Source organism: Aotus nancymaae, unplaced genomic scaffold (genome assembly GCF_030222135.1).
Source record: "Aotus nancymaae isolate 86718 unplaced genomic scaffold, 86718_ANA_hifiasm-v0.15.2.pri h1tg000075l, whole genome shotgun sequence".
Lineage (NCBI taxonomy): Eukaryota > Metazoa > Chordata > Mammalia > Primates > Aotidae > Aotus > Aotus nancymaae.
Genome location: NW_026988490.1, coordinates 3,652,278 through 3,671,693, shown reverse-complemented (window position 1 = coordinate 3,671,693; position 19,416 = coordinate 3,652,278). Strand labels below are relative to the sequence as shown.

General features: G+C 43.1%; 1 protein-coding gene across 6 annotated transcripts in view; it reads right to left on the bottom strand.

Moving 5' to 3' along the window:
* Nucleotides 1-218: 218 nt before the first annotated feature.
* NIPA2 (NIPA magnesium transporter 2) overlaps nt 219-19,416 on the bottom strand; it is a 32,364-nt gene continuing 13,166 nt past the window's right edge. For all 6 annotated transcript variants that reach the window (XM_012460356.2, XM_012460354.2, XM_012460355.2 and 3 more), the window contains 4 exons: nt 18,825-18,881; nt 10,686-10,776; nt 8,408-8,568; nt 219-1,906 (listed from right to left, as the gene is read on the bottom strand). In XM_012460356.2, coding sequence (XP_012315779.2) covers nt 1,272-1,906; nt 8,408-8,568; nt 10,686-10,776; nt 18,825-18,881 — 944 coding nt within the window. In that variant the 3' untranslated portion in view covers nt 219-1,271. The remainder of the gene's footprint in view (nt 1,907-8,407; nt 8,569-10,685; nt 10,777-18,824; nt 18,882-19,416) is intronic.

Genomic DNA, 19,416 nt, shown 5'->3' with positions numbered 1-19,416 from the left:
CATGCAGCCAATGCTGAGCTGCATGGGATGCCAGCACCGTCAGCAGGGGAGGCTCTTGGGGACCGATGGTTTGGCACTGATGCACCTCTCGATAACCTCCAGGCAGGAGCCACAGACGGGAACAGATGAACGTTCTCTTCCATGCACCAGGTGGAAATTAACTCTGCCAATACTAAAGGCCAGTCAGTGGTTATGAATGGACAGGTTCAACAGCTACATGGGGTTCATTAGACCTTCTTTATTATTCTACCTTTTCTGCATGTGTTTGCAATTTTCCATCAACTTCTTTATAAACATTTTCTAGAAACCAAAATATATAGTGGCCCAAAGGAGCTCTTAAGCAAAATACTTGGTACAAACAGACCATATTTTATAAATATTTTAAGTCTGTTCTAAGCATTCAGACTTAGAAAAGAACTTCTTTTCAACTTTTTATTGTAACATGAGCTAAATTTAAGAGATAACCTTAGTCTTCTTTTCCGGGAGCTGTTCCAAGTCTAAATGACAATATAACTCATTATGAAAATATACTTAAAAGTACAAGAGCTGATGTAAAACAGTAATCATCAAGGTTCCAGGCAGCATGGGATTAGGTAACTGAAGAATAAACCCAGCCAGGTTGCAACAGGCAGGAGGCGCTGGTCTGATAAGGTGCTAAGGCGGCCATTGAATGCACACAGGAAGCCGGATTCACGGTGATAAATCACAACCTGAGAAATAGTTCCTTGTGGTGATTTCTGCCCTTTTTTTTGTTATGTGAGAGTTTCCTTCATTCAGTAATTTAGTTTTCCCTTAATATTTCAAAAATAAAACCAATCATCAAACAGGAGCCACTTTTATAGGTAAGGTAAATCATAGGAGAATGTATTGGGATAATTGTGTTTTTTTTTTTTAAATAAAAAAGCCTTATATGGTCCGGGATTGATGGAATGGGGATGACAAATGCACATTTCAGACTTTCATCACCAATGGAAAAATAAAACATTTTTATAAACTTAAAACTCAGTGCATTCAGATTTTGGAGAAGGGATGAAAATGTAAAATACTTCTACAACAATACAATGTTAATAGAAATCGTCATGTGCTGAGGTCATTTTAGTGAGCTACCATTGTTTAAATAGAAGAAAAGTAATTTCTTGGTCCAAATGAGTGAAATCTTTAAAAAGATTGCCTTTAAAGAACATTATTTGAGGACAATGCTTTTTCAGACACATTCTGATATTCAAATTCACTTCATAACAATCACAGATTAACCTTTAATTACATCTTTCTTAAAAAGCTGTCAGATTTCCATTTCTTCGGGAGATACTGTCACCAGTGTGTTGTTCGATTCCACAGGTTAAGCTTTCTTCATTATTATTAAGAACTTCATACATATTAGAGAGATTGCCATTCATTGCTTTCTCGTCTTTTCGAAAAGACACAGGCAGACTTGCTAGACTAAAGCTGACGTCTTTAAAGGCATGCAACAGGAATATCCCCACAATGATTGTAAAGAAGCCACTCAAAGTACCAATGACATCATCAACAGGCATATTCTGCCACTCCTTAAAAAGAATAGCTGAACAAGTTAAAACGGATGTTGTAAAGAATACATAATAGATCGGAGTCACGATAGAAGTGTTGAATATGTCCAGCGCCCGATTTAGGTAATTAATCTGTGTGCTAACACAGACGAGGAGGCTCAGCAGCAGCACCCAGGCCAGGGGGTGCCGCAGAACAGGCTTTCCGGCAAACAGCTCCTTGATGGCGATGCCCAGGCCCTTCACACAGGAGACGGAAAGCGCACCGATGACAGAGCAGATTGTGATGTACACAAGAATGTTTGTCTGTCCATGGCGAGGACCCACCACGAAGATTAGTATCAAGGCCACAATGACCACAAGGGTTGCAAAGACCACAAAACCTGAAGGAGGCAAAGAAAAGTTACATGAGTCAAATGGTTAGCTGCTCTTTTTTTTTTTTTTTTTTTAAGACAGAGTCTTGCTCTGTCGCCAGGCTTCAGTGCAGTAGCACAATCTCAGCTCACTGCAACCTCCGCCTCCTGGGTTCAAGCAATTCTCCTGTCTCAGCCTCCCAAGAAGCTGGGATTACAGGCGCGTGCCACCACACCCAGCTAATTTTTGTATTTTTAGTAGAGACGGGGTTTCACCATGTTGGCCAGGATGGTCTTGATCTCTTGACCTCATGATCCACGTGCCTCGGTCTCCCAAACTGTTGGGATTACAGGCATGAGCCACCGCACCCGGCTGGTTAGCTGCTCTTAAACACAGTATCCAAAACAAAATATAATACACTCAACAGGGAGAAAAAGTATGACCTGGAAATAAAAATCAGCTTCATTTTCCTGCCCTAGCAGATGCGCAACCACAAAAATTTACTTAGATGTATACACTGAAGATTAATGTGTGCTTCATAGTCACAAATTGTCACACCCCTAACATTTCTGAAGCAGCATTTTATGCCTACTGAAGTGTTCTAACTCACAAGGCAACAGGGACAGTGGGATCAGAACAGAGACCGAAACGGGGGAGGAGAAACACGAGGTGGCCTTGAATGCCCAACAATTTATAGATGCGGCTGGGCGCAGCCGCTCACGCCTATAATTCCAGTGCTTTGGGAGACTGAAGCAGGTGGATCACCTGAGGTCAGGAGTTTGAGACTAGCCTGACCAACATGGAGAAACCCCGTCTCTGCTAAAAATACAAAATTAGTCCGGCGTGGTGGTGGGCGCCTGTAATCCCAGCTACTTGGGAGGCTGAGGCAGGAGAATCACTTGAACACGGGAGGCAGAGGTTGTGGTGAGCCAAGAATGCGCCACTGCACTCCAGCCTGGGCAACAAGAGCAAAACTCTATCTTAAAAAGAAAAGACTTGGCCGGGCGCAGTGGCTCACGCCTGTAATCCCAGCACTTTGGGAGGCCGAGGCGGGTGGATCACGAGGTCAAGAGATCGAGACCATCCTGGTCAACATGGTGAAACCTCGTCTCTACTAAAAATACAAAAAAATTAGCTGGGCACGGTGGTGCGTGCCTGTAATCCCAGCTACTCAGGAGGCTGAGGCAGGAGAATTGCCTGAACCTAGGAAGCGGAGGTTGCAGTGAGCCGAGATCGCGCCATTGCACTCCATCCTGGGTAACAAGAGTGAAACTCCGTCTCAAAAAAAAAAAGAAGAGAGTTATTCATCATGTTTTCTCTAAAAGGGGTAAACTTTTTTTTTAAATTTGCAGACAACTGCTGGAGTAACCAGCAAGTCAACTGGGTAACTTGAAAGATACCGTTGGGGTTCTGGTTGATATGGAGAATTGAAGCCAGCATGGTAACAGCCAGTAACTGTGTAGCACTGTGGGCCAGGCATTTTTCTCAGCAATTTGCACTCAACTACCCTGTGTCACAGATACTACCACCTGCATCTTCAGATGAGGAAACTGAGGCACAGAAGTCACATGAATTTACTCTTCCTTTCTCAAACTCCACTAATACATGGTAATAGGATTTTTAAAGACACAAATATACAAAATTAAGAACAGACACCAGGTGCAGTGGCTCATACCTTTAATCCCAGCATTTTGGGAGGCCAAGAAGGGCAGATCACTTGAGGTCAGGAGTTTGAGACCAACCTGGCCAACATGGCAAAACCCCGTCTCTACTGAAAATACAAAAATTAGCCAGGCATGGTAGCAGACACCTCTGATCCCAGCTACCTGGAGGGCTGAGGCAGGAGAATCGCTTGAACCTGGGAGGCGGAGGTTGCAATGAGCCGAGATCACACCACTGCACTCTAGCCTGGGAAACAGAGTGAGACTCTCTCAAAAAAAAAAAAAAAAAAAGAGGACTGAAGATAACAATACTTTAAAAGTCAGAAAGCAAAGGCTAGTAACTGATACACAGATCCAAGAAAGCTGAATGCTACACATCAGCTGTGATCAAACATTAAAAAGCAATTCAGTTTCCAGCACAGAATGCTCAAAAGGTACAAAGTGTCTCCGAAGTGGGGTAAAGGCAAGACTGAAAGTGAAGGCTAGCTGAAGGAGTCTCCTGTCCAGTGCAGTGGAGAGAAGCCAAAACAAACAGAAAAGCGCAAAGCCCCTGTTTCTCCCACATAGATGAGGAAAGCTTCAAAATAAACAACCGTCCCTCTAAAAACAAGAAAACTAATATCCTCAGAGAAACAAGAAAAACTATTATTAATATCCTCAGAGAAATGATGAAACAGCCAAACCTGGCACCCCGAATACCAACAAACAATGGATCCACATCAACAAAGAAAACCCAAACAAACAAAAAGAACATTTACTTTAGGGCATCAAAGAGCAATCAAAGTAGCCAGGACTTAAGGGGCCAAAATTCAGAGAAAAGAGAAAAATCAGACCAACACGTACCTCTGCCTTCTGCCTTGGGGCAACTGCTAAAGGAAGGGGTGAGACGGCATGAAGCTCCATCAACACCGGCCTACGCATGAGCGGACTCGGTAAGAACAAGATGGAATCCGGGGCTGCCTAAGCAGCTGGGACTTCATGGACCAAGACCCAGAAAGGAAGAGTAGTGAGCCCAAATTTCTGTGTGCATTTCCCCTGTTTCTTGGCACACAAGCCGCACAGCCAAGGTCAGAGGAGCCAAATGGAAAGCCTGGCCGGGAGGCCACAAGGCTAAGCAGGGATTTGAGCGTCTCAAGTTACTGAGGAACAGACCCTGGAGCTCTTGGTTTCTCAGGTGGAGAGGCCCAAACCAACATCTGAAGCTTATGAGTTGAGAGCCACAGAGTTATGAACAAGAATAAAGGCAAACTGGGCCAGGTGTGGTGGCTCATGCCTATAATCCCAGCACTTCGGGAGGCCGAGGCAGGAGGATCACTTGAGCCCAGGAGCTGAAGACGAGCCTGGCCAAAATGACAAAACCCTGTCTCTACCGAAAAAAAATACAAAAATTAGGCCAGGCACAGTGGTGTGCGCCTCTAATTGCAACTATTTGGGAGGGTGAAGTGGGAGAATCACTTTAATCCAGGAGACAGAGGCTGCAATGAGCCAAGATCACACCACTGTACTCTAGCCTGGGTAACAGAGTGAGACTCCATTTCAAAAACAAGCAAACAAAAAAAGATACAAAAATTAGCCGGATGTGGTACCTCACACCTGTGTAGTCCCAGCTACTCAGAAGGCTGAGGTGAGAGGATCACTTGAGCCCGAGAGGCGGAGGTTGCAGTGAGCCATGATCGCACCACTGCACTCCTGCCTGGGTGACTGAGTGAGATCCTGTCTCAAAAAAAAAAAAAAAAAAAAAAAGAAGAAGAAAGAAGAAGAAGAAGAAAGGTCAACTAGAAAGAAACCAGGCTCAACAAAGCTTGAAACAACACCTTCAGGGTGAAGGTGATCTGCTGTATTCTTTTCTGCCTACCAGAAGAAATTTATATTCTCTCTGAAGGAAGAAACACATCACTTAAAATCTTTACACCTTCTAATATCCTATGTCCAGCATTCAATAAAAAAAGACCAAGGTTGGATGCAGTGGCTAACACTTGTAATCCCAGCATTTTGGGAGGCCAAGGCGGGCAGATCATTTGAGGTCAGAAGTTCGAGAACAGCCTGACCAACATGGAGAAACCCCGTCTCTACCAAAAAATAGAAAATTAGCCAGGTGTGGTGGTACACGCCTGTAATCCCAGCTACACGGGAAGCTGAGGCAGGAGAACTGCTTGAACCCAGGAGGCAGAGGTTGCAGTAAGCCAAGATCACACCATTGCACTCCAGCCTGGGCAAGAAAGAGTGAGACTCCATCTCAAAAAAAAAAAAAAGACAAAAGACAAAACCAAATGCCTAAAAACAAAAGAGAAACACCACACAGAAGTGGACCCACAAAGAATTCAGAAACTAACGTTAGCAGACAAAGATTTTAAAGTAAGTAGGAATCAACAGAATCCATAAACTCTTAGAAATTAACCATATAACCACAGAAATAAAAACTCAGAAGGGCTGGGAAAAAAAAACCCTGAGAAAATCTCCTCAAAGGCAGAGCAAAAAGACAAAATGGTAAAATGAGAGGAAAAAAACTAATGATCTAGGTTAGGGTTAGAGTTCTAGGTCAAGAACTTCAATAAATAGATGAGTAAGAATCTTGCAAAGAAAAAACAAGAAAGAGTATCAAAGGAGTATTCAGTTCCCAAAAGTCAGACATAAATTTTCAAATTAAAAAGACCCGTCAGGCCAGGCACGGTAGCTGACCCCTGTAATCCCAGCACTGGGAGGCTGAGGCGGATCACCTGAGATCAAGAGTTAAGACCAGTCTGGCCAACATGGTGAAATTCCGTCTCTACTGAAAATACAAAAACTAGCTGGGCATGGGTGGCAGGCGCCTGAAATCCCAGCTACTTGGGAGGCCAAGTCAGGAGAATCGTGTGAACCCAGGAGGCAGAGGTTGCAGTGAGCCGAAACTGCACCATTGCACTCCAGCCTGGGCTACAAGAGCAAAACTGTCTCAAAAAAAAAAAAAAAGAAAAGAAAGAAAGAAAAACACACCATCAGCTGGGGCGCGCAGTAGCTCACACCTGTAATCCCAGCACTTTGGGAGGCTGAGGTGGGCAGATTACTGGAGGTCAGGAGTTTGTCAACACCAGCCTGGCCAACATGGTAAAACCCCGTTTCTACCAAAAAAATTTTAAAAAATTGGCTGGACATAGTGGCACACAATAGTCCCAGCTACTTGGGAGGCTGAGGTGGAAGAATCGCTTGAGCTGGGGAGGAGAAGGCTGCAGTGAGCTCAGAGTACGCCACTACACTCCAGCCTGGGCAACAGACCAAGACCCTATCTCAAAATAAAATCAACCATCAGGCACCCAGCACAATGGACATAAATGGATCCATATCTAGGCATGTCAGTGGGAAATTTCAGACACCGTGGGGAAAGAGAATATCCTACATGCTTCCAAAAACAAAAAACTTGGTTGCATATAAAAGATAAGGAATAAACTGTTTAATTTCTCAGCAGTAATACCAGAAATGAGAAGACAGTGGTGGTCACAATCGGGTAAAGACATTTTGAGATAAACAAGGTCTTGAAAAGTCTCATCTTTTCATGCCTGTTCTTGTCTCCTCTAGAGTGGCACCACCAAAATGAAAAAACAAACTCAGGAATCTGGAAATAAGGGATCCAAGAAAAAGCAAACTGAAGGGAATCCCCAGGGAGCTGCGGAAGGGAAATGCAGATAACAGCTGTGCTGGCAGCCTGGAGACACCCACCTAGATTCAGGCCGCACAGAAGGAACTGAGAGACATTTCCAAAACAGATGAAACGAAGAATACCTCTTTGAAATTGCTGAGAGTAGAATAAGTCAACTGGGGAAGAGTTTCACCGTACATTGATCAATTCATAAAAAACTGCGCAAACAAGATAATTATTAGTTCTGGAAAAACTTAAATCATACAGGAAAGGAAAAGTAATCATAATAAAGGCTAAGATAAGAATAAAGTTATGGGCCGGGCGCGGTGGCTCAAGCCTGTAATCCCAGCACTTTGGGAGGCCGAGGCGGGTGGATCACGAGGTCAAGAGATCGAGACCATCTTGGTCAACATGGTGAAACCCCGTCTCTACTAATACAAAAAATTAGCTGGGCATGGTGGTGCATGCCTGTAATCCCAGCTACTCAGGAGGCTGAGGCAGGAGAATTGCCTGAACCCAGGAGGCGGAGGTTGCAGTGAGCCGAGATCGTGCCATTGCACTCCAGCCTGGGTAACAAGAGCGAAACTCCGTCTCAAAAAAAAAAAAAAAAAAAAAAAGAATAAAGTTATGTATCAACGATAATGTAAACAAATACTCCAAATAAAACTATACAGGTCCAGTACATAAAAGGTAAAACAGATGGCTGGGCGCGATGGCTCACGCCTGTAATCCCAGCACTTTGGGAGGCCAAGGCAGGCGGATCACAAGGTCAAGAGATCAAGACTATGCTGGCCAAAATGGTGAAACCCCGTCTCTACTAAAAATACAAAAATTAGCTGGCCATGGTGCTGCATGCCTGTAATCCCAGCTACTCGGGAGGCTGAGGCAGGAGAATCGCTTGAACCTGGGAGGCGGAGGTTGCATTGAGGCCAGATCATGCCACTGCACTCCAGCCTGGTGACAGAGTGAGAGTCCGTCTCAAAAAAAAAATAATAAAAGGGAAAATAGATAATGCCTAAAGCCAAGGAATTAAGTACTAGCAATATAAGCATGCAATTTACAAATACAGAGTTAAAGAACAGAAGAAACACAGGCTTGGGACTGGTAAGAGAAAGTAGGGAAGACGTCTACGATTTGTTCTTCTACCAGGAAGGACAATTTCTCTCTCTTTATGTGCACACCAAATTCTGATTACAGTAAAAACTAAGTTAAAAAGTAAACTGCAGGAAAACTAGTAAGACTTTTCTTTTTCTTACCTGGATCACCTAGCTTGTGAGACATTTCATTTAGAGTCTCGATCTCCTCTTCTTTTGGAGCGTGAATGACCATAACCGTAGATCCTAGAATACTTAGCAAACACCCAATTTTCCCATGAAGATTAAGTCTTTCATTTAGAAAGTATGAAGAAAGAATGGCACTAAAATGGGGAGGAGAAAAGGTTTAGAACTTTAAAATAATCAGCTACTTTTCTTTTACAAATACCAATAAAACTCATAATTTAAATCATTGAACTCAAACTAAAACAATGTGAACTTATGAAGATTCTGGCTTTCGCCAAGGGAATAAAAAAGTACATTTTGTCATAATATGCAAATGTTTCTAGAAAATCATTCGCTTCATCATACACTACACCTGTATACTTAACATCTTTCCGCTGCAAGAAGTCGATATGAAATTTATAATAAAGAACGAATTTGTATAAATTTATATCCTAATTAAGAACCTACATCCAGGCCAGGCATGGTAGCTCACACCTGTCATCCCAGCACTTTGGGAGGCCAAGGCAGGTGAATCACCTCAAGTCAGGACTTCAAGACCAGTCTAGCCAACGTGGCGAAACCTCCTACTAAAAATACAAAAATCAGTCGGTCATGGTGGCAGGCACCTATAAATCCCAGCTACTCAGGAGGCTGAGGCAGGAGCCGGAAGGAGGAGGTTGTAGTGAGTCAAGATCGCACCACTGCACACCAGCCTGGGTGACACAGTGAGACTCCATCTCCAAAGGAAAAAAAAAAAAGCCGGGCGCGATGGCTCACGCCTGTAATCCTAGCACTTTGGGAGGCCGCGGTGGGTGGATCACCTGAGGTCAGGAGTTCAAGACCAGCCTGGGCATCATGGAGAAACCCCATCTTTAAAAAAAAAAAAAAAAAAAGAATCTATATACAAACCACCAACGCTTAAAATTTGCTCAGTCTTAAGTTATTTCTATTGGTTGATGCACCCCTCTTATGTGTTCATTTAATAACTTACAGCTAGTTTTAGCTAACCCTACAAAGAAAATACAGCACAAACCAATAAATACAGTAACAGTCTACTATAAAGAAAATTAAGGGTAAAGGGCAATAACTTAGCCCATAACCCCATTTCATATATAGTGTTTTTTTGGGGGGAAAAAAAAAAAAACAGATAAAAATCAGTCAATCCATTTTGGGAACAGTAACCAAGATTCAGACTTCAATATGGGCTTAGCTGTTTGGGCTAATCATTAAAAAACAGAAATGGGACAAGTCTTAGATCACTCATTCAAAACAAGCACCCCAGGCCAGGCATAGAAATCTACTCATCACCTACCAAGCCCTACCAAAGTGCACATGCACTCAATAATAAATGCTGAGATGAGTGTAACTTTGAATTTTACTTATGTAATTTTATTTATTTATTTTTGAGATGGAGTATCGCTCTGCAGCCCAGGCTAGAGTGCAGTGGTGCAGCTCACTGCAACCTCCGCCTCCTGGGTTCAAGCAATTCTCCTGTCTCATCCTCCCAGGGAGCTCAGACTACAGGCGCTGGCCACTGCTCACGGCTAATTTTTGTATTTTTAGTAGAGACGGGGTTTTACCATGTTAGTCAGGCTGGTCTTGAACTCCTGACCTCAGGTGACCCACCCGCCTCAGCCTCCCACAGTGTTGGGATTACAGGCATGAGCCACCGTGCCCGGCCAACTTTGAATTTTAAAAAACTGAACTTGAAGGCCGGGCACGGTGGCTCACGCCTGTAATCCCAGCACTTTGGGAGGCCGAGGCGGGTGGATCACGAGGTCAAGAGATCCAGACCATCCTGGTCAACATGGTGAAACCCCGTCTCTACTAAAAAATACAAAAAATTAGCTGGGCACGGTGGTGTGTGCCTGTAATCCCAGCTGCTCAGGAGGCTGAGGCAGGAGAACTGCCTGAACCCAGGAGGCAGAGGTTGCGGTGAGCCGAGATGGCGTCATTGCACTCCAGCCTGGGTAACGAGTGAAACTCAGCCTCAAAAAAAAAAAAAAAAAAAAAAAAAAAAAAAAAACTGAACTTGAAGTAGAACTAGTACTGGCTCTGAATACACGAAGACAAAGCATTTTCTTCCACAAATCAATAGTTTGCCTATGCACAGAAAATAACACTTTAAAAGCAAGTACTACATAGTGTAAAAAGCAAAGTTCTCCAGGTTGTTGAAATGTAAACTGTGTTGAACACATGTAATCAGATGGTAATTAATATTTTACAGACTAAGATACTCACTACTGCTTCTAGATGAAAAATGTTGTGTCCTTACCTTACTAGAACGCTGAGAGCGCCTAATGGAGTCACTAGTGTGGCCGGTGCAAATGCATAAGCAGCAAAGTTGGCCACCTCACCAGCTCCCACTTGGAGACAGACAAAAGAAACAATCTCAGATAAGAATGTATGTACCCAACTTGGAAATGCCTGCATTTTATACAATATCTACATATTATTTCAACTGAATTTAGTAACCTCTATATTTCTCCAATCTATTAATAAGGGTTATGGTTCTGTAAATTTCCAACATTACAGTAAGAGTCCAAGTCAATTAGAAACATTCAAGAAACAACACATATCTATAATCTAACTGAAGAAATCTAGTTCATGCTGACATAAAGGCATTTTAATATAAATGTTAAATAGATACTTATATCCTAGGGCAGTAAATAAAAATCACTTAAAAGAAGCCAACATTAACGTAAAGGTACTTCTCCCAAGCCCTTTTCACTGGTTCTTTTTAAAAATGCAAATCATGAGATATGCCAGGTCCTGTTCCAGGATCAGGAAATACAGCAGGGAGCAAAACAAAGACTCTGCTCTCATAAAACTTTCAGTGAGGGAAGACAGACAAACTAAGCACAAGTGCCAAGAAGTTAAAAGTGTTATGAAGAAAAACAGCAAGTGTTAGTGAAAGAGAAGGTTTGCTACGAGGTGTCATGGCATTAGATAGGGGCTCTCCAATAAGGAAACTTCAGAACACTTGGAAATTAGGTCCCACTAAGGAATTACCTAAATTGAAAAGCTACTGAGAAATCCTATGCAGGGCAGAGGCACGATCTCAAAAAAGGAAGCTTCTTGGCTTCTGGTTTTTCCAAAACAGTTATGCCAGTGTTCACTCAGCAGCATGAGAGCTCCCTCTGCTCCACTTCTGCCTGCTGATCTGCTAGGGGTATGGGACAACTCTGCTCTTGGCTTCTGGTTTTTCCAAAACAGTTATGCCAGTGTTCACTCAGCAGCATGAGAGCTCCCTTTGCCCCATTCCTGCCTGCTGATCTGCTAGGGGTATGGGACGACTCTGCTCTTGGCTTCTGGTTTTTCCAAAACAGTTATGCCAGTGTTCACTCAGCAGCATGAGAGCTCCCTTTGCCCCACTCCTGCCTGCTGATCTGCTAGGGGTATGGGACGACTCTGCTACACTTTGTTTGCTTTTCTCATTTTCATTTGTTTACTGACCCTGTGAAATCTTTTAGGGAATTACTGTTCAAGTTTATCTTCTGTTTTCTCTTATTCATTTAAGGTAATTCTTTATACATTTCAGACATAAATCTTTTGTTGGTTAAACTTAGGACAATTATCTTCATTTATACTCTGTCTGCAATTTGCCTTTTTATTCTCTTAGTAAACTCTCTCCTTTTTAATTCCTAAAATGCCTTTTAAACATGGTTTGTTACCATTAAAATTCAATCAAGGAATTTGGTAGCAATGCCTCAAATATCTTTTTATTCAGGATAATCTCTATTCTCTAATTCCTATTTATCTAGAATTGACTTCTTAAAAAAAAAAGAAAAGAAAAAGCTTCCTCCAAACTTTTTTTTGTGACAGCTCCATCGCCAAGCTGGAGTGCAGTGGCACAATCTCAGCTCACCGCAACCTCTGCCTCCAGGTTCAGCAATTCTCCTGCCTCAGCCTCCAGAGTGGCTGGGACTACAGGCACACGCCACCACGTCCACCTAATTTTTTTGTATTTTTAGTAGAGATGAGGTTTCACCTGGTCAACTTGATCTCTTGGCCTGTGATCTGTCCGCCTCAGCCTCCCAAAGTGATGGGATTACAGGATGAGCCACTGCGCCCAACCCAGCTTTTTAATTAATTAGGAAAATACACACTTTTATTTTTTAACTGAATACTCTAGTTTTTTCATATGTATACTTAACTTGTCAAGTCTAATGTTAATATTTAGCTTTATTTCCTTCTGAATAACGCTTGGATTATAGGTGTGAGCCACCGCACCCGGCCTAGTTTCATTCTTCAAGGTTATTTTCACTTATTTCTAACCTTAGAACTCTTAATCCATTTTCTTCCTTCCAGTTGATTATCAGTTATTTTTTAAATTTTATGCATGGATATTTTAAGTCCACGAGCCATCTCTTATGTTTATTCATCAGCATTCACTCACATGTACTCATGTACTCAACACTTTTCCTCCTGTATTTTTTTCCCTTCTGTATTTCTAAACTTCCACTGATTGATGTTTTTTGTTTTGTTTTTTTGTTTTTGTTTTGTTTTGTTTTTTGAGACAGAGTCTCACTCTCTCGCCCAGGCTGGAGTGCAGTGGCGCGATCTCAGCTCACTGCAGCCTCCACCTCCTGGGTTCAAGCGATTCTCCTGTCTCCGCTTGCCGAGTAGCTGGGATTACGGGAACCCGTCACCATGCCTGGATAATCTTTTGTATTTTTAGTTTCACCATGTTGGCCAGGCTGGTCTCAAACTCCTGACCTCAGGTAGCCACCCACCTTAGCCTCCCAAAGTGCTGGGATTACAGGCGTGAGCCACCACGCCTGGCCACACTAATTTTTGTATTTTTAATAGAGATGGGGTTTCATCATATTGGTCAGGCTGGTCTTGAACTCCTGACCTCAGGTGTGCCTCGGCCTCCCAAAGTACTAGGATTACAGGTGTGAGCCACTGCGCCCAGCCTGAATACTCTGTTAAATCTGCTTTAGTATAATTACATTCTCAGTTTATCCAAAACATGCTTTAGTTTCTTTTTTTTCTTTTTTTTTTTTTTTTTTGAGATCAAGTCTTGCACAGTCGCCCGGGCTGGAGTGCCACCTCCTCCTCCCAGGTTCCAGAGATTATCCTGCCTCAGCCTCCCGAGTAACTGGGACTACAGGTGTGCGCCACCACACTCAGCTGATTTTTTGTACTTTTAGTAGAGACAAAAATACAAAAATTTCACTATGTTGGCCAAGCTGGTTTCTAACTCCTGTCCTTGTGATCCACCTGCCTAGGCCTCCAAAGTGCTGGGATTACAGGCATGTAATCCACCATGCCCGGCCTAGTTTCATTCTTCCAGGATATTTTCACTGAATATTCTATTGCCAGCTACTTTTTCAGCACTTTGAAGCTGTATTTCCAACTGTTCTCTACTTCCGACGTTGCTGAAACTCAGTTGTCAATCTGCTGCCCCCTTGAGGGTACTATGAGGTTTTTCTTGGACTGCTTTTAAGATACTCTGTCTTTGATTTTCATCAGTTTTACCATGATATGTTTAGGCCCAGTTTTCTTTTCACAGGTTCTGTGTAGGTTTTATAGGGCTTCTTGGGTCTGTGGTTTGATAACATTGGTCTGTTTCGGAAAATTCTCAGCCATTTTCTCTTAGAATACTGCTTCTGATTCTGTGTCCCTTTTTATTGAGACTTCAACTATTTACTGAATCCTAAGTTGCATAACCCTCTTATCTATATTTTCTATCCTTTTTTCTTGCTTGCTTCAATCTAGACAATCTCTTCCAAACTACCTCTGGTTCACTAAGACTTTCTTCAGCCATACCTAACCTACTGTTAAGTCAATTCACTCATTTTCATTACTGTTTTTAATTCTGTAATTTCTAGTTGTTTTGCAAATTTATAATGTCACTATAGTCTAGTTTATTGTTAGAATGACAGTTACTTGTGGTAAAAACATTTCTTTTAGGGTCATGATACCTCCAGTATCTGTAGACTCTGTGAGTCAGAGCAGGTGGTGGCTCCTGCTCTTGGCAGCACCAGATTCTGAGCTGTGTTAGTTCCGTTCAAAGGTTCACTCTCTCAGCTACCTCCTCTAGCGTCTGCAGTTACCTCTAGAGCATAAGTTTCTCTAGCTTATTCCTCTGAGATCTACCAACTTCACAAATCTACTTGAATATCTTATAGGCATTTCTAACTTTAACACATCCAGATCAAACTCCTGCTATCCCCCTACACCATCAGCAACTCAATTCTTCCAGTCACTACGGCAGAAAACCATCATGACATCCTGAACTCTTGTCTTTCATGCCCTATATTTTGGTGAATGAGCAAATCTTGTCAGTTCTACCTTCAAAACAGATCCAGAATTCTCCTGCTTCTCTCACCACACTGCTACTACACTGGAATGCTATCATCACCTCTTACCTGATTACTGCAATGGCCTCTTACCTGGTTTTCTCAGCTTCTGCCCCTATGCAGGCTATGCTTCAACACAGCAGCCAGATAGATCCTATTAAAAGCTAAGACTAACCATAAGACTAACCTTATCACTCTGCTCAAAAGTCTCCAATGACTTCTCATTACAGAAGTCCTGGGCCAGGCACAGTGGCTAACACCTGTAATCCCAGCACTCTGGGAGGCCGAGGCAGGCAGATCACCTGAGGTCAGTAGTTTGAGACCAGCCTGGCCAACATGGCAAAACTCCGTCTCTACTAAAAATATAAAAATTAGCCAGGCATGGTGGCAGGTGCCTGTAATCTAGCTACTCAGGAGGCTGAGGCAGGAGATTCTCTTGAACCTGGGAGAAGGAGGTTGCAGTGAGCCCAGATCGTGCCACTGCACTCCAGCATGGGTGACAGAGCGAGACTCCATCTCAAAAACAAAAAGAAAAAAGGCCAGGCAGCGTGGCTCATGCCTGTAATCCCAGCACTCTGGGAGGCCGAGGCAGGCGGATCATCTGAGGTCGGGAGTTCGAGACCAGCCTGACCAACATGGAGAAACCTCGTCTCTACTAAAAATACAAAATTGTTCGGGCACGGTGGCTCATGCCTGTAATCCCAGCATTTTGGGAGGCCAAGGCGGACGGATCACCAGATCAGGAGATAGAGACCATTCTGGCCAACATGGTGAAACCCTGTTTCTACTAAAAATACAAAAATTAGCTGGGCATGGTGGCATATGCCTGTAATCCCAGCTACCTGGAAGGCTGAAACAGGAGAAACGCTTGAACCAGGGAGTCAGAGGTTACAGTGAGCCAAGATCATGCCACTACACTCCAGCCTGGGCAAGAGAGAGAGACTCTGTCTTAAAAAAACAAACAAACAAAAAAACAAAATTAGCCAAGCATGATGGTGCAGGCCTGTAATCCCAGCTACTTGGGAGGCTGAGGCAGGAAAATCACTTGAACCCGGAAGGCAGAGGTTGCAGTGAGCCAAGATCACGCCAGTGCACTCCAGCCTGGGCGTCAAGAGCAAAACTCCACCTCAAAAAAAGAGAAAACAAAATCCTTCTCATTTACCTACATAGCCACATGATCTGGGCCTCTTGAGTTCTCTGAACTTACTTCTTGCTACTTTCCCCTACGTTCACTCCCTTACTCCTACACTTGCCCCTTTAATGTTTCCGAAAGTTTTGGTAATCTAATATTGCTTAACAAAGCACCCCAAAATTTGGCAGTTTAAAATAACAATAACCATTTCCCCTCATGGTTCCTGTTAGTCAAGACTTTAGAAAGGGGTCAGTAAGTAGTTCTCACTTAGGGTCATTCAAGAGGGTGAAGCCAAGATTTAAGACAGGGCGTGGTGGTTCATGCCTATAATCCCAGGATTTTGGGAGGGCAAGGTAGGAGGATTGCTTGAGCCCAGGAATTGAAGACCAACCTAGGTAACACAGTGAGACCTTGTCTCTGTAAAAAAATAAACAAAAATTAGCCAGCCTAGTGGCATGAACCTGTGGTCCCAGCTATTTGGGAGGCTAAGGTGGAAAGTGGCAGGTTGAGGATGCAGTGAGCCAATATCATGCCACTGCACTCCAGCCTGGGCAACAGAGTGAGACCCTGTCTCAAATAAATAAGTAAATAAAAAGATTAAAGCCAGGGCTGCAGTCATCTGAAGGCTGAGTAGGAGCCAGAGGACCCACATCCGAGGTGCTCACTCTCAGGACCAGCAAGTCCTGGCACGGTGAGAGCCCGGGGAGCTCTCCAAGCTGCCTGAGTGTCCTCATACACTTGAGCAGCTGGCTTCCCTCAAAGTGAGCAATTCAAAGCATCAAGGAAAAAGCTGCAGTGCCTAGAAGCCAAACGTCATCACTTCTGTGGTATTCTTGGATCACACTGTTTTGACCTGCACTGATTCACTGTGAAAGGGGATTAGAGAAAGGTATGAACACCAGGTGAGTCACTGAGGGCTATCTATCACACACTAATGGGCCTGGCACGCACCCCCACACCATGGCCTTCACAGCGGCAGTTTCCTCCTGCTTCAAGTGTTTCCCCCCAAGTATAATCTGGGCAGATCACTGGCTTCCTTTACATCATCACACAAGTATCTTTCAGAGAGGCTGGCCCTGCCTCCCAATCTAACATACTAATAAACCTGTCTAACCTCCGTTTCACAATACTCCTCCTTTGCGTTTATTACCACACACAGGCGCACACACACACACACATATTTTGACTTCTTCATCTTGTTTGATGTCTCCCATCTACAATGTAAACTTCATGTGGGTGGAGATTTCCTCTCACTAAAGTGTCTCCAGCACCTAGAACAATGCCTGGAGTACAGGAGATGATCAGTAATATTTGCTGACTGAACAGTCAAGGCTCAGTGTCTTCAGAATAATTTTATTCCATGTACCTTTTCAAAGGGAATCACCAATATAGGCATGATGATTTTTTTGTATTTTTATTTGATAACTCTTATCAAATGAATACCTCTTTTCAGTTTGGAATGAGAACAAACTAAAATAGAATTCTTAACTTTCACTTTCAAAATTACCTTCTTACATTGAGCAGAAATTTAAAAAACACACAGGCATATCAAACATGTTTTTTTTGTTTTTTTTTTTCTTGAGACGGAGTTTCACTCTTGTTACCCAGGCTGGAGTGCAATGGCGTGATCTCGGCTCACTGCAACCTCCGCCTCCTGGGTTCAGGCAATTCTCCTGCCTCAGCCTCCTGAGTAGCTGGGATTACAGGCACGCGCCACCATGCCCAGCTAATTTTTTGTATTAGTAGAGACGGGGTTTCACCATGTTGACCAGGATGGTCTCGATCTCTTGACCTCGTGATCCACCCGCCTCAGCCTCCCAAAGTGCTGGGATTAAAGGCGTGAGCCACCGCGCCCGGCCCCTCAAGCATGTTTTAATCAGATGGGTAAAAAGAAAGCTTCATCATTCCATGTAAATGCCCTATTAGGGTACAAGAAATAGAAAGACTTGAATACTTGGTGACTAACACTAAGTATTTGATAGCACAATGAGGTGACTACAGTCTATTTATTTATTTATTTATTTATTTATTTATTTATTTATTTATTTTTGAGACTGAGTCTTGCTCTATCTCCCAGGGTGGAGTCCAGTGGTGCAATATCAGCTCACTGCAACCTCCACCTCCCAGGTTCAAGTGATTCTCGTGCCTCAGCCTCCTAAGTAGCTGTGATTACAAAAGCCCGCCACCCTGCCCAGCTAAGTTTTTGTATTTTTAGTAAAGACAGGGTTTCACCATGTTGGCCAGGCTGGCCTCAAATTCCTGACCACAAGTGATCTGCCCACCTCCGCCTCCAAAAGTGCGAGCCACCACGCCGGGCCCAATAATTGTACATTTTAAAATAACTAAGAGTATAACTGGGACCAGCACTTTGAGAGGCGAGGCGGAAGGAATGCTTGAGCCCAGACGTTCAAGAACAGCCTAGGCAACATGGCAAGACCCCGTAAATAAATAAAATAAAAATTAAAAAAATTAGTCGGCCATGGTGGCATGCACTTGTAGTCCTAGCTACGTAGGGGGCTGAGGTGGGAGGATGGCTCGAGCCTGGAAGGTTAAGACTGCAGTGAGCCATGATCACACTACTGCACTCCAGGCTGGGCGACAGAGTGAGACCCTATCTCAAAAAGAAAGAGTACTAACTGGATTGTTTGTACCACAAAGGATAATTATTGAGGGGACAGATACCCCATGTATACCATGATGCAATTATTACGCATTGCATGCCTTTATCAAAGTATCTCATGGATCCTATAATACCTACTATATAATTACCTACTATCTACCCACAAAAATTAAAAATAAAAAACTAAAAGAAAGTGCTACTAAACTGCTGAACTTTTAAATTATATTATTTCAATGTTAATTAAAAAACAAGATTTAAAGTTTTAAAACTTGCTAGTAATGAGACTATAACACCATATGCAAATATTTTAATATATGGCTATCATATTTTTCTTGCAATGTTCTTTATACATACTTGACAGCAGTCCAGCCCACCACAACCATTCCTTAAGATATGCATGGCCACCTTGACCTGTGAATGAAAAGATATTTCACATCTTTGGAAGACTGTCAGACTCTTGTGTAAATTATGATAACTATTAATAATGACAGATTTTAATTATCTCAGTTGCTACTTTAAATAAAGGTTTCTGCATGACTCAGGGGATTTCTCTGACAATTTCTTAATGATTATCTTGCCAAGGTGAATGAAGCATATCCATCATGAACAGTGAGAGCACCTGCCTTAGGACCAAGCATCAGGGACTGGGGGAACAAGCAGTAGATGCTGACAGTTTGCTTCTCCTCTGTCCACTAAACCCCATAGAGGCTATCATTTCATGTTTTTGAGACTGCTGAATTAGGTTTGGCCACAGAGACGGCATAGGGAAGAGAGAATCGTGGTACTGTTTACTGCCAAAGCAGGTCTCCTCATGAGGTCCAATCAGGTCTAGAAATGAAGCCAGGGCAGAATAATGGGATGTGACCATAATGCCACTTAACACTGAGGCTACCATGAATGTCCCTGATAGAGGAGTCAAGAGTGGGGCCAATCACCCTGATTACCC